This window comes from Manacus candei, unplaced genomic scaffold (assembly GCF_025592945.1).
Source record: "Manacus candei isolate 608988 ecotype Guabito, Panama unplaced genomic scaffold, ASM2559294v1 h1tg000018l, whole genome shotgun sequence".
NCBI lineage: Eukaryota > Metazoa > Chordata > Aves > Passeriformes > Pipridae > Manacus > Manacus candei.
This window is the reverse complement of record NW_026138066.1, coordinates 18,665,309-18,680,947: the sequence shown is the minus strand read 5'-3', so window position 1 is coordinate 18,680,947 and position 15,639 is coordinate 18,665,309. Positions and strand designations below refer to the sequence as shown.

Sequence of the window (15,639 nt, the reverse complement as noted above, 5' to 3'; positions counted from 1 at the left end):
CATGTGATTAATTTGGGCACTAAATTTGTTCATTTTCATCAGTATAATCCATTCACATGGCACATGAATGTGGAATCATATGATTTACAGTACAGAAACTCATCACAAACAACCCCACAACCATTCTCTACCCAAAAGACAATAGAAAACTTTTTATTTAAAATTTCAGGTAATCAGTTATTTTTTTCCATAATAGCTTATTACAGATTATTAAAAATTTCCTTTTTTCAGTCTCACATAATCATGATAAAACAGGCCACATTATTTGAGATTTTCTTTGGAATACACTAGGCATTTTGAAGTTAAAAAAAAAACCAAACAAACAAGTGCTCACATGACTAAAAGAGATTATTTCAAAATTAGCCCAGTATAACAAAAGTGACCACTGAAATCTACTGATTGAACTACACCCCTCTAATCAAAGGCAATCACAGTGCCACGACAGGAACTGGAACAGCAGGTGCTGGCAAAATACACTACATATCTGAAGCCTGCCTGGGATTTTAGATTTGACCTTTAAGGTGACAGAGTTATCCTCATCATCTCTGCCTCTGTGACCCCTAAATCCTTCATATGATTGAGGATCTTCCATAAAATCAAGAGGAGTAATCTGAACCTTTCAGGCAGCAGATCATGCACGTCCCATATCCTCAAACAGGCTTTATGTTGTAAATGGTCTCTAGAGCTCTTTTATTCTTCATATTCTTCCCAATGTAAGATTACACCATGTTCTTCTAAACAAGAATTTATCACAGTGAAAACATTTATATTATCAGCTACCATTTCTTTCTGCTCGTTACCAACACTCATATGAAGGTGTTTCTGTATTTATTTTTGATACATTTACAATTTTTTGGGGTGCAGCCCCAAAGAATATGCGGCATGTTCAGCAAGCAGCTGAAACACTGAAGAGTTCTTGACTCAAGCAGTAAGCTACAAATAGCACTGCCAACTCATATTGCTAATATAATTGCACTTATTTGTGCTTTATGCTTTCTCTAACAGAAATGACACGGGGATCAAGTACATCACAGTCACCTTGTTTAAAGCTATCTATTCACAGGGAATTGCTCCTGCAATCAAAGTCATCAAGTTAACAATGACAAGGTGAGGTAACCAAAAACTTGGCCAATTTCTGTGTGATATTATCAAACCTGAATTGTTTATCCAATCTGGGCTTCTGAAGCTTTACAATATAGCCTGTACAACTAAAATAATTCATGTACCCATACCAAAGTCTGCAGTTCTGTCCAAAACGTGTCTCTCCTGTTATCAAAATCCATGGGATTTATCCAGAGCCCTAAAACCTGACAGAAATGAAATACTACAGTGATAACTTAGAGCTGGTTAGTGCAGTAAACAATTCATCTGTTAACCCTGATAACCCTGTTAACTGTAGATTGGACCAAAATTCTTTTACTGCCTAATTTGGCTTCATGAAAGGAAGTAAACATCAAGGTAATCAGAGGCAAATATACTGAGTGATATTATATTGGGAGTTTCTATTTAGCAGGGAAGCAAAATAAAATGACAAGCCATTATCACTCACCTCAGTAGTAATTGCCTGTGCAGCATGGGTGTTTTTTATTTTTTAGCAGAGTCCAAGACAGAACTTGACTCACTGATAAATAATATTGTATTTGCCTGGTACAATACAAATCCTATTTTTCATAAATACAAACACATAAACCAGCTTTAACACACTAAAAGCAGTCTGTACATATATTTTATATAAACCCACAATCAATTATGTTTTGGGGTTTTTTTTTAAACAGCAGATACTGTTCCATACAATAAACTTAAAGAGTTTTGCTTGGCTTTAACTCATTACTGGTAGCCATAAAGTCCCCATAGAAAGAAACTGAGTTTCTGCAAAGACCTCAAAGTCAATGGGAAATTTAACTCCAAATCTGGCAAAACATTTGGGCATGTTAATTTAAGCACTTCAATAAAACCCAATATAAACAGACTCAAAAATAAGAGGCACAATTCCAAATGTGATTTAATTATTTATGAGCTTAAAATTGAACACATGCTTAAGTGCTTTGCTTACCTAATACTAACTGGTTTTCCAGGAACTGAGCTGTGTTTTAAAAATACAGGAAGAAGTCTTATAGTACTTTACACCTGACATCTCCAGCATATGTTAAAACTCTTCCTTACTAGGGACAAATTCTGTAAAATGCAATCACACAACCACAACACCACGATGACATTTGGTAGACGAAACATAAACCACATGAGCAAAACTGACTGATTTTTTTTCTTTAAAATTTGAATTACAAACCCTCAAGTCATGCAAAATCATTGATCCCCGAAAACATTCTGATTATGATATAAAGACACACCACTCCTGGAGGACAGGTGTGATGATTAGGAGGAGATTTGCAGTAGATTGGCTGCCTTTTGCAACATTCCTTCCATCGCTTATAAATGGCTTTTAAAATAATTGTGAATATGATCATATTTGCAGCACACAATCATGAATATCAGCACTTAAAGTGGGACCTTAAATTAGAGGGAGACCTTTTTTTAACTCTACTTTGATGTAAAACTTGAGAGCTCTCCTTTGGGATTTACTGAAGGAGGAAAAGGAGACAAAGAACAGCAGGAATGACCAACGGTGTTACTCCTTTTTCATTAGTTCCTTATTTCCTCTCCTGCTGCTCTCGTTTCCCCCCATTTCCTTTTCTGCTGAACTCCTTTCTTCCATTTGCTTCCTTGCAGAGTTCACTTTTTCTAACAACAGGAATATGTGTTCGGCGAACTCCCGCACGGCTCCGCAGCCACCGCTGCTCTTGCAAATGTAACCAGCAGCCTTCTGAGCAGCTGCACAAGCATCAGCAGGCACACCACTCATGCCTGCTTGCTTCAGGCATTCCACATCAGACTCTTCATTTCCTATTAGGGGAGATGACAGACAAGGCAAAATATGACAGAGGGGAAAGGCTGAGCAAACTCAGTGTTTTTCTGTGCACGCACTAATCTGGTTTTTTTAAAATTCGTGGTTTTGCCAAAACGTTCATCTCAGCAGCTCAACAGCACTTTGCATATGTGAGTCAGTTGTCAGAAAATCTTTGTGATCCATGTAGGTGCTGATCACACTTCACAATCTTCAGGCAAGAGAACGCTACTTTTAAGAGTAGTAAAATTATGTAAGCAACTGAACAAGCATTTGCAGGACTCTAAGCTTAATATGTCACTGAAATACAATTTAGCACAGAATCACACTGGCTTTCGTTTTAATCTGTCCATCTCTGGTTTCCATTTCAGAACATAATCACTACAATATTCATCTGAAATGAACTAGAATCAGTTCAAACTTGTCAGCTGTACCTGTATGCTTGTGGGATATCAAAAGCTTTCATAAATCCCATTAGAAAAACAAAGTTAAGACTTCCCTTACCAAATTACACACTGATTCATCAATGCCTTTAACATTTAGATGGCACCCTAACAAGCCTTTAAAATACATGCCTGCTTTTGGTGATTGTGTGCTGCAGTTTGCACATCAATCCCTTTAAGTTCAGTGTATTGACAAAGAGAAAAGTGTTTTGAAGCTCAGCAGCACTATGAAGTTTGTATTTGTCTATACTATATAAAGGTTTATTACCAACAAAAGAGGAACTCACCTAAGTAAGCAACCTCTTTCCAGCTCAAACCCATGTCTTCTTGCCAGTCCTTCAGAACCTGTAATTTATTTGTTGCACTAACTTTTGCTACACATCCCAGCTGCATGGCTGACAGTGTTTTTGAACAATCTCTTTCAGAGATGAGTCGAACCTACGAAAATAAAATCAACTTAGAATAAATTCTACAAACAAAGAAATAAGACATGTAAGTTGATTTACTATAAGAAAAAAATAGTTTTGCTCATAGAAGCTCTCCTAGATATCAGAAAAGCATTGAATAACCAGTTTCTTCAATCAGAACTCAGAGCATGAGTGATTAGCATCCAAAATCACATCACAGTCTTGAAGTTGCTCTGGGATAGTAAAACACCATTCTGTAGCCCTCCCTGATATTAAAAAAAGAAATTTACATTTTTCTTTTTAAATGCAACATGTACCAAATAAAATACTGGGTATCACAGTACAGTGGCATGTTGGCTATCTAGTGCAGTATCATCTAATTAAGCATGGAATAAGAGAATTCCCAAGGAGGATTTCTGTAATATTTGTAGAAGTAGAACATTATGAAGTATTTTCCTTGACTCCTCTCCTTCATAACATAATTTTATTCACAGTAGCACTTCAGAGCACCAAAAGAACACTAAATGACTGAAGCAGCACAGCACATTTATCTCTGGAAATTCATTCCAAAATTGAAATTTCAGAAATTATGTGCAAGGGAAGCTGAAACCAGAACATTAGTGCAGTGGGATTTTTAGAAATCTCAGATGCAACTCCTCCAAGTTTTCTCGTCCAAAATGTGGACAAACTTATCTTCTCTAAATGCTTTTAAATCCTAACGAATGCTTGGCCTTGATTTTAAGTACAGAATGAACAAAGCAAGACTAAATCAGCAACATATACTGGAAACAAAAGAAGTGCAGCACGAAAACCAGGAGGTTTTTAATGAAATATTCCAAGTCAAAGCAAGTATGGAAACAGGCTCCCACAGGCAACAAAACAATGATTACAAGCTTCCTTCCCCTTTTACCTCACAGAAAATGAAGCTGAGGGAGTGCTGAAAAACCATCTACTCCATTTCACAGCCCCAAGGCAACAGCTGCAAAGTAAGTCATGAAAGTCTCATCTAGCCTGTTATAAAAAAATCCTACAATAAAGAGTCCAAAAACGTATCTGAAGAAGTCTACTTGGGGTATAGCTACCTTTGTTTCCATCTGCATCAGAACTGAGTTAAGGCTCTTTGAAGGCAGCCTAAATCTGAACTTAGTTCTTATCCAAAAAAAATCTTCTAGCTGTATCAAAGGCAGCAGCACAGACAGAAAATAGCCAGGAGGCTAATTTTACATAAATGCAAGCAAAGATTCAGATGAGCAGAATTTAGTAGTAGTACTAATAATGATAAAAATAAAAGTAGCCATGCTACAGTCTGTGTTGGTTTAGCCTTTCATTTACACAGGATTCTTACATCTTCAAAGCACATAAGCTACAGTTAAAACAATCATGCAGACAAAAGTGTTCAGAGTTTGACTTCCCCTCTTTGCAACAATCACGGGTGATCTACAACAAACCAACCAATTTGCCTGGAAATTTCTTCCTCTTCTGTTGTCAAGAGGTAACAACATATCCCTGCTTGATGAAGTCGACTTGTAATTAATGAGTGGCTAGACTACACAGAATATGATTGGTGCTAGCAAAACACCACAAAAATTTCTTCCTGCATTTTTCCATGACAAAAAGGCTGAGAGAATAAGGATTACTCAGCCTGGAGAAGAGAAGGCTTAGGGGTAACCTAACTGCAGGCTTTCAGTACCTGAAGGGACCCTACAAGAAAGATAGAAACTATTTACAAGAGCATGTAGTGACAGGACAAGGGGGAATGGCTTCACACTGACAGAGAGTACGTTTAATTAGATATCAGGAAGAAATTCTTTATTGTGAGGGGGCTGAAGCACTGGAATAGGTTGCTCAGAGAAGTTGTGGATGCCCCATCCCTGGAATTGCTCAAGGCCAGGTTGGACAGGACTCTGAGCAACCTGGTCGAGTGGAAGGTGTCCCTGCCCATTGCACAGGGGTTGGAACAAGATGATCTTTAAGGTCCCTTCCAACCCAGACATTCTGTGATTCAGAGGAAGATGCTACAGCTGCTGTGATTGAGCTTTCTCAAAACACTTATTTTCCTATAAGGGATCTGAGAACAACATTTGTCCCAACCAATACATTATGCTGCTTGATCACAAGCACTGTGAAGAAACGTCAACTTATATGCTGCAAGAATATAAGTTTTTAGAATCTTTTAACGTCCAGGTTACAGGAGACATATAACTTCACACTTCAGAACAACACCTACCTGGATTCCTCTTTTCTTTAACAGATCAATGCCAACAATATCTCTGTAATCATAGGAGACCATTTCCTTGTGATCTTCCGTCACATAAATGCGACCATTTGTCAGGCATCCTTCAATACTGCAAACCAACAGCTTCACCTCCTTCAGTGGCTCTTTGCCAAAATAGCCAAAGCTAGACAAAGAAGTTACCTTTTTAGGATGGAAGTTTTTGCACACTCCAAAAATGAATATTTGAAATACAACTGTGACCTTCAGACAGAAGAATCAGCTTTGAAATTTTTCTTTTCTAATGTCTTTTCCCATCATTGTCACGCTCCAATTATATTCCCCCTCTTCAAAGAAACAAATAGAACAATCCAAAAGACAGCTCAGTTGAACTGTCTATTTAAAAATTAGGATAAAATTTGTTTCCTTAGTGTAAAAGTTTACATACTGTAGCATTTTGGGGAGCAAAACTAAAATGGAGTAAAGGATGAGAAATGCACAGAAAAGATGCTCCAATCCCACACATTATTTCCTTAGAGAAGTGCAGAGTAGCTGCAAAGAAAAGGCAGCTGACAAGATGGAATCAGGTCATGCCTTCTGCACAAACACTCTCATTCATGTGCATCAGTGTGGTCCAGACCATGGAAGTCTGGGACACCTCAGCTGGAAAAGCCAGAGATGATGGTAACATTGCTATAGTGGGGCTTATGCATTTCACCAAGCTGAACTTTAAAACCAAAAAAAAACCTCAACAAAACAAACAAACAAATCAACCAAAAAATCCCAAGCAATCCACAATATAACAAAGGTAATTCAGTTAATTTCAATAGAGATAGGAAAAAACTACGGGTAGAAATAAAGTTGCCTAATTATCTTTGACCTTGATTACTTACATTACAGACATTATGAATTCACGTGACCACACGCTGAAACAATGAGCACTATCAAAGAAATAAAGGAATAAAAAGTGCTTTTACCTCAATACTCTCTGCTCTGCAATAGGCCAGTCAATGTCTATATCAATATCCACACTGTGCTCTGCACGCATTTCATAGTAGGCCATTTTACCACCCTAAATGAAATAGAACCCATTCAAATTTTCTGCTTGGCTGAGCACAAATACAAAACTGCACAATTCAGTGCCCTGTAATGAAAGCCAAGTGTCTGGTTACACAGTGGTCACGGTAGATTATATAGAAGTGAACCATCAATAATGATGGTTTTGGCAGTGACACAGAACTAAAAATTTGAAGGAACCTTCTGCAGGCAAGGGTTAATAAGTATTTTCATTTTACAGCTAGAGAAAGTGTGCAAGGTGTTATGCATTATAGTAATTACATCACATTAATTTCCCTAGATCTCTTAATCAGCAAAATAGTAATACCTTTAGCATTTACTTAGTAAGATTATGAATAAGTCATTGTTTAGATGTTAAACAAAAAATAATTTCAATTAGAAAAATACCCACCACACCCTGATTTTGTTCTGCATTACTACATTGGGAAAAAGACTGTTAAAATTACAGTACAAAATTGGCATAAGAATAAACTGGTTGAAAATACAAATTTATAGATTATGACAAGGCTATGCCTCTGCATGAAGCTCAGTTTCACACCCTTAGTAGCACTAAAATGAATTATAAGATATGCTGGTGAACTGACATGAAACTCAATATTGTATTGTTTTAGGGTTATAGGGATATACTGCACAGCATTATTTGTATAAATTTGTTTTTTGTGGAGGATGCTGGAACTGCCCCAGCTACAGCTTGCCCTGCTAAGTTACAAATAACAGGCAAACTGTTCTGAGGACAAAGTGCTGTTATTTCACATTGACTGCACCAGAAATCAAAATACAGTATTGAATTCGGAACCCTCTACACAAGAGTAAAATATGCATAATTCTAAAGAGCAGGAAAAACAGAAGCACAAACCTGCAAGTAGCCTCTCTCAATCAAATGTCTCTTGGCAAAATAAAAAGAGCCATTTTCATACAGCTCCCCAGGCCAGTCTTGCCTCCGGTACCGTTTTGCTGGATTCAGGTTTTGGGGCTCTGTCATCTTGTTTTCTGTTAACAGAGGGGAAAAAAAATGACAAAATAAGTTTTACAGAATCCCTGATCAGAGTCATGTAACTTTCTGAATAGTTTTCTGTTGAAAAATTAAGGGCACAATTCAGTCACCAGCATCTTTCTTTATTGCCTCTTGTTGCTTAGCTTTATAAAGAACCACAAAGTAGTTAGGGTTGGAAGGGACCTTAAAGATCATCTAGTTCCAACCCCCCTGCCATGGGCAGGGACACCTTCCACTAGACCAGGTTGCTCAGAACTCCACCCAACCTGGCCTTGAATGCTGGCAGGCTTGGGGAATCCACAACTTCTCTGGGGAATCACTGAATTGTTTCTCTTTCTTGGAACTGTGGATAACAAACTGGAGGACTACTCTGGATGTCTAGCAGAGGAAAAGGAAATTTTTCATTCCAACTTTAGCAAAAACAAAAACAAACACAAAAAAACCACAAACAAAGAAAAAACACAAAACCCTTAAGAGTTTGTCGGCTCCAAAATTGTTTACTAAAAGAAATAGGGGGGAACATTCTTCTAGACTGTCCTTGCAAATATGAAAGAAATACTATTCCTGTACTCTGTCTCCTAGTGTACACAGGAATGCCCAGAATTAACTCTGAGACCTGACAGGACCAACCTGAAATCTTCAATGTAATAAAAAAGAGCATATTGGAAAAATTTTTGCCTGTGAAAGGCATCTTAACACTTCCCCAAAATACTTCTTATTTATGGATATGCATTATCTTAATTTTTCAGAAGTCATTCAATCAGTGTCCACAAATAAACAAACAAGTGTCTTTGAACAAACACTATCCCCAAAAGATCCCATTTTGTTACCAATGCCAGTAGTCCATGCAGAAGAAACTGAACCAGGGACCTGAGACTTCTGTTCTTAAGCCATTGAAATTCATGGGCACAAAAACAGCTAAAATTCACCAGGTCTCACAACCCAGTAACCATGAAAAGGGTTTACAGGGCATTTTGAAACACACAAAACATCCTGAGGCTTTAGTCCATATAAACACACCTCGTGTTTCATAAATAAACTAGAGCTTTGTGCTCAATGAAGTAAACATTTCCAGTCAGAGAGAGACACCTTTCTCTTTCAAGGTGTATCAAAATTAAACCTTCATGCAGAAGGAACAACAGAACTACACAGAAAAAAAACCAATAAAATTATTTTAACATAATCAGTATTCTAAAGCTGTATGGGAAAATAAAAAAAATTTTAAAACCTGCTCCTGTGAGTCACCTGAAACACCACATTCCTGAAAGGCCTTTTGCAGTTACCCTTAAGCTGCTAATATTTGCATAAGGTGTTCCTTGTTCTCCTCAAATATACTCCTTACAGCTGAATGATTCTTTATCTCTCACCACATTAGAAGACTTTGGATGTCACTTAGAACTAAAGAATTACTTGCTCTTTTAGGTAGGCCTTGAGGCTTTTTTATTTTAACAATCTACCTATAGGGACAAGGTGGCACACAACCACTCCAGAAAGCCACTTGACACATCCAAATGAGATTCATTCTTTCACAAATGTCCATTCTAGCATCTCAAGATGTGGAGCTGCATGTGGCTTCCTAAAGTGCAATCCACAGAATCCTGAAATTGCCATCCGTGCTTTTGATATTCCTCTTGTACTTTACCAACAAACTGTGTCACTTATTTCTCCTCTTATGAGGAACAATGACAATGTTTGAGTGTATATTCTAAAGAAAGGCTTAACTTTTATTCCAATTTCTCTCTAATACCAAGCTCCATTTATTTCACATGCTCTTTTACAGTGTGATGCTTTCTGAACTCATTAAAAAAAATCTTCATCTGAAGTGATTTATATCTCAGAATAATCAAAATATCTGAGTAACATTCACTTTTAAAAAAATAAAGCAACGTGACAGTATCTGAAATAACAATTTTTTAAAAAAACGAAGCAAACATTTCTGCTTTAATCACAGAAACAAACCCAACACAGATAATGCATGGAACAGTTCTTTGTACAAGGACAAAAGGTACTTTATAGCTAAAACAAGGTACAATCTTTATTTGTAGGATTTCAGTCTTTAGTCATCTTGGCAACTGTAGCCAAGAGGCATATTTTCTCTGGGAAAAAACAGTCAGATTCTTCTGGATGAGCTAATTACCATGAGTTCATTCCCCGTGACTCAAAGGCAGTCTGAAACGTGACATAAGTCAGCAGCCACATTAGCAGGATGAAACAAAGCCTAAGCCTCCAGGCAAAGAGGTTGCCATGCCCTCTTCACCAAGACCTTACCTCACTTTATTCGTCACTGCATAGCAAGAACAAACAATTTTCTGGTTAAGACAGGACCTCAATATCTTATCTCCCTAAACACAAATACCCACCAAGCAGAAGGCAACATATAAATTTTTTGGGAGCTCTGCTTTCAGTCTAGACAAGCTAATATAATTTTAATTTTCAATACCTAATCAATTCTACAAAACAATTGCAGAAAGGCTGAGCAGTGCTCAGTAATATCAAGACAGCAGTGCTTAGAAGGAATTTCTAAGCCATCTCACACCTCTCAGAGAACTCAGTCCATGCCTCTGATATCACTTCCTAAAACACCATGGATATGAAAACAAAGCATTTGGGAAAAAAATAAAAATTAAGTATAACTGTAACCAGAAACACCTAAGTATTACCTCCTTTTTTTACCTCGCTCCATCTAAATTGATGCCGCCTCACAACAGAGAAGACAGAATCAAACCCCTCCTTCTGGATCAGATCTGCCACTTTTATAAGATCACTGGGATGTAAACAGGGAGATGTTGCTTGAATGTTTCCTACAATATCAACCTCTAAAGAAAAACAAAGAAACATTTATGAAACAATTCATACTTTCAATAACACAACAGCAAAGTGTGGTGTGAGTAGGTGCCACATAAAAAAAAAAGAGAATATTTTTAGCTTTTATTTAATAAAGGCTTCACTTATTTTTCTAAATGAGAAATGTATCATCTCTCTGGGGCTACAACACAAAAACTCAGCATATTTCATTATGAATTTACCATGATGGTGATTAAGAAACTCTCTGATGGCTTCTAGGGAAGTTGAGGAGTCTTGAGAAACTTCAGGGCTTCTGCGATGAACCTGAGCACCAAATTGCTTTGCAACCTTCTCGATTTCATCGTGGTCTGTAGAAACCCATATACTGTTGGCAGACAGTGACAGAAATCAATATAAAGAATAAATCCAAGCATTTTTTACTTACCTGCCATAAATCTAAACTGAACGACACCCTGACTTATGTCCGTGCTACGCCGTGCAATGAAAGGAACTAGTTCTTCTATTTGCATTAGTAAAGCTATCCTGGTCAGTCCAACGAGCAACTTTTAAAAAATGGGGTTAAAACACACACATTCACTAGATTGTAAAATCCGAAGCTTGAGTTGCATTCCATGCAGGAAGCTTAAGCAACATAAAATTCAGAAGTGTTATCAAAAAAATCCAGTGTCAGCACACAAAACTCGTTAGGCATGTTAACTGATCAATTGTGAATGGGTTGAACGAGGCAGTCAAAGTCATGTAGGAGTTCAGGAACAAGACTGACAGCAAGTAAAACTGCCCCAAAGTTAGAACATTAGCTTATTCTGCAAGTGTTTTAAAATTTGTTAATTGGGCTCCATATAATCCCAGAGAAAGAGCTGTTAAAGCTACATATGTTTTGGCACAGAAAACTTTCAGTACTGGTAAAGCAAGACTGTGATCATTTGGGGACAATAAACATTTACAAAAGGAAGGGCTAAGTCTGAATATCATATGATGATAAACACTGAGCCATTGTGAGGCCACTGCTGTCATCATGAAAAAAGAAAAAAGTGAGATAAAGACAAAAGCTATGAAAAAGAACCTTCCCTCTCTCAGCATTCACTGTCCATAGCAAATGGTGCTTTAGTTACGTTTTTTCACCCAAAGACATCACAGGATCATCAGAATAAAAATATGTATGGCAGCAACAGTAATGTCAAGTCACACCCACACAAACAAATACAGAAGAGGTATTTTCCATAAACTGCTTTGGGATGGTTAACTTAAATATACACTCCCCATTCAACTAACAAGAGTTTTGTTGTGTAACAGGTACCCTGTCAGCAGAGCTGTTTCAAAGTTGACTGGATTAACTTAGAGCAAACCCACCCACTTCACCTGTTATGCCTCAAAGTTAGACTGCACAACCCTAACTGGCTTCCTGTTGGGCAAATTCAGGTGCCAAATAGAAGCCACCAGAGGTCATTAAGCAACATGGATTCAATTTGAGTAACTACCAGTAACCTAGGTTGGAAATGTTCTTGATTGTTTCTTTATTAAAAACAAAACTGAGCCATGCTTCCTCTACCTTTCAGACACAGTAAAAAAGATTTTCCAGAATAGATAATGGTACAGCAGCGATGAGATACAGAGAGCTCATGCTCACTTCCAGCTCTGGATCCAGCTATAGCTGGGCTACATTTGTACTTGACTACACTGAGTTCTTGCTCTGAACATAATGCAGCAGGTTTGCATAGGGAACCTGCCCCTAAATGTGCTACATACCAAGTATATCCTAACTATGCACTTAATTGTTTATCAGTATACATGTAGAAAATTCTCAGTTTTCTTCTGGCAGAAAAATCTGTAATGTCCAATGCTCTTAACGCTAACAACAGACTTGTTTCTATCTAGCTTTAATTATTGCTACCAAAGTTTTGGGCACTTTGTCACAAACCAAGCTTCTGTTCTGTAACGTGGGCATACATGATTATCTCTTTCCACTCAATGTTTCCAGGACTGCTACATTGTGCTGTTTCCTGCTGTGGGCTCCCCAATAACGCGAAGAAAAAAAGAGAGCAAGCCCAGCAGAGAGCAGCCCGATGGCTGGGGCCTGGGAGCACATGCATGTCATGAGATGCTGAAAGAGATATCTGGGTTGCTCTTATGAATAGAAGGCAAGGAAGAGACTTCACTGCTGTCTTCAAGTACCAGCTGTGCAGGCAGAGAGAAAACAAAGCAGCTTTTCCTGGATGAGCAAAGTAACAGGGCTATGGACTGCTGGAATCGGTGCCCAGAAGGGCTGTGGGGTCTCCATCCATGGAGATCCCAAGCTCAGCCTCATTTGTTCCCAAGCAACCCTCAGCAGCACAGCTCTGCACAGTGGGGAGCACCAGATGACCACCAACAAATGATTCAACCATTCACAGGAGATTACCTACAGCCTGCCAGTTCCATTTAATGCAGATGTCTTAAAAAAACATCAATGTTTACTGGCAAAGGTCGTAAGCTAGGCTCCCTGACCAAGTCAGTTACAAGTGTGGTTACAACTCCCTCCTGGGCCAGAACAACTTTAATCTCAAATTACTGTAAGACTTCAACTCCTCCATTCCTCCCCTGCTCACCCTCACCAGGAAGGGACAGTGGAGTTCGTGGCAGGTTTCGTGCTGCCTGCCTGCCTTGCCTGATCCTTGACCTGCACCCCGTTGTCTTCAGGGGGGATCTCCTACAACACACCTGCCTCACTCACAGCGTCACAGGATGGGTAAGGTTGGAACCGACCGTGGAGGTCACCTGGTCCCACCTCCCTGCTCAAGCAGGGTCACCTGGAGCAGGTTGCACAAGATTCCATCCCGGTGATTCTGGACTATCTCCAGTGAGGCAGACACCACAACCTCTCTGGGCAGCCTGTCCCAGTGCACAATAAAGATATGCTCCCTTACATTCAGGTGGCACTTCCCATACATCAGTTTCTGCCCGCTGCCTCTTGTCCTATTCTTGGCACCGCCGAGCAGAGCCTGGTCCAGCCTCTGACACTTCCCGTTCAGATAGTGACAGACTTCGCTAAGACCTCCTGGACGAAGTGGCAACTTCACCCAGCCCCTCTCCACGCCGGGGTCCCTCGGCACCCCCCTCCCGGACCGGGACCCCGCGGTATCCAGACCCCACTCCCGCCCCCGCTGCCCCGCCAGAAGGAAGGGAGGCGGGTCGGGGGGGCTGCGCATGCGCACCTGTGGAAGACGCCGGCGTCGATGGCAGCGCGCAGCACCCACCCGATGAGCGGCACCCCCGCCAGCAGCTTGATGTTCTTCAGCGGGATCCCCTTGCTGCCGCCCCGCGCCAGCACCAGCGCGGCCAAGTGGGGCTGCGGCTTCCCCTCGCCCGCATCCATGGCCGTACCCGGTCCTGTCCCCCTCCGGTCCTCTCCCCGCCCGCCGCGCCCTGCCACGCGCGCGGCCCCGCCCCGCCGGGGCATGCCGGGAAGTGTAGTCCTGCTGCTGCCGCGCATGCGTACGGAGGGGTTAGGCGCTCTTCCCTCTGCGTGTGGAGGGAACGGGATTTTTTAGAAGAAGGAGCCTCGCAATCCAGTCCGGGTTTTGCCCCATTCCGTACTCCGGCCAAAATCCAGTCCGGGTTTTGCCCCATTCCGTACTCCGGGAAAAATCCAGTCCGGGTTTTGCCCCATTCCGTACTCCGGGAAAAATCCAGTCCGGGTTTTGCCCCATTCCGTACTCTGGAAAAATCCAGTCCGGGTTTTGCCCCATTCCGTACTCCGGGAAAAATCCAGTCCGGGTTTTGCCCCATTCCGTACTCTGGAAAAATCCAGTCCGGGTTTTGCCCCATTCCGTACTCCGGGAAAAATCCAGTCCGGGTTTTGCCCCATTCCGTACTCTGGAAAAATCCAGTCCGGGTTTTGCCCCATTCCGTACTCCGGGAAAAATCCAGTCCGGGTTTTGCCCCATTCCGTACTCTGGAAAAATCCAGTCCGGGTTTTGCCCCATTCCGTACTCCGGCCAAAATCCAGTCCGGGTTTTGCCCCATTCCGTACTCCGGGAAAAATCCAGTCCGGGTTTTGCCCCATTCCGTACTCCGGCCAAAATCCAGTCCGGGTTTTCCCCCACCTCTCAAAGAGGCCCCGACAGAGGCACTGCAAGGTGTGAACCCCCCCAAGGTGACAGTACAGTGTTTTATTTATTTATTTATTTATTTATTTATTTATTTATTTATTTATTTATTTATTTATTTATTTATTTATTTATTTATTTGTTGTAACGAACACGGAGGATCATGATGCAATGAATTACTTGTAGGAGCGGCTGGATGGACAACACCAACCACCTGCATGATAAAAGAAGAAGAAAATACTAAAGCAAAAATATTGTGGTACGGAGCGAGCCAGAGCTAAGATTAGTGTGTGTGTGAAAAGAATCACAAGGTCAAGCTGGAAAGCCGCTTGAAGCGTGGCTGTTCTCCGTGGCTGGAAAGCAGTCACGGGGGGGGGGGGGGGCGACCTCTCCGGGGAGAAAGGAAGATGTATTACCTGCCGTTTCTATCTGTTCTGCTAATCAGCCTATTTACATCTGCCGCTGACGGGGACTTTAGTCTCGTCCCTCCGGGGCCGCACCGCCCGGGGCCACCGTGCGGGATGTCCTGGGGAGCGGCGGGGCCGAGCGGGACCAGCCGCAGGAATCAGCGCCCACCGTGCGGGATGCCCTGGGGAGCGGCGGGGCCGAGCGGGACCAGCCCCGGGAATCAGCGCCCACCGTGCGGGATGCCCTGGGGAGCGGCGGGGACGAGCGGGACCAGTCCCGGGAATCAGCGCCCACCGTGCGGGATTG

General features: G+C 41.0%; 2 protein-coding genes across 2 annotated transcripts in view; one reads left to right on the top strand and one right to left on the bottom strand.

Annotated features, from left to right (window-relative positions):
- ST8SIA1 (ST8 alpha-N-acetyl-neuraminide alpha-2,8-sialyltransferase 1) overlaps positions 1 to 15,639 on the top strand; it is a 308,933-nt gene that overhangs the window by 239,633 nt on the left and 53,661 nt on the right. The window lies entirely within an intron of this gene.
- CMAS (cytidine monophosphate N-acetylneuraminic acid synthetase) lies at positions 1,558 to 14,225 on the bottom strand. The gene is made up of 8 exons (XM_051784977.1): positions 14,032 to 14,225; positions 11,062 to 11,204; positions 10,696 to 10,851; positions 7,898 to 8,031; positions 6,942 to 7,036; positions 5,980 to 6,151; positions 3,633 to 3,783; positions 1,558 to 2,901 (listed from the first exon to the last, which is right to left on the bottom strand). Exons 1-8 carry the CDS (start codon positions 14,190 to 14,192, stop codon positions 2,627 to 2,629), a joined length of 1,287 nt encoding a protein of 428 aa, XP_051640937.1. The 5' UTR covers positions 14,193 to 14,225; the 3' UTR covers positions 1,558 to 2,626.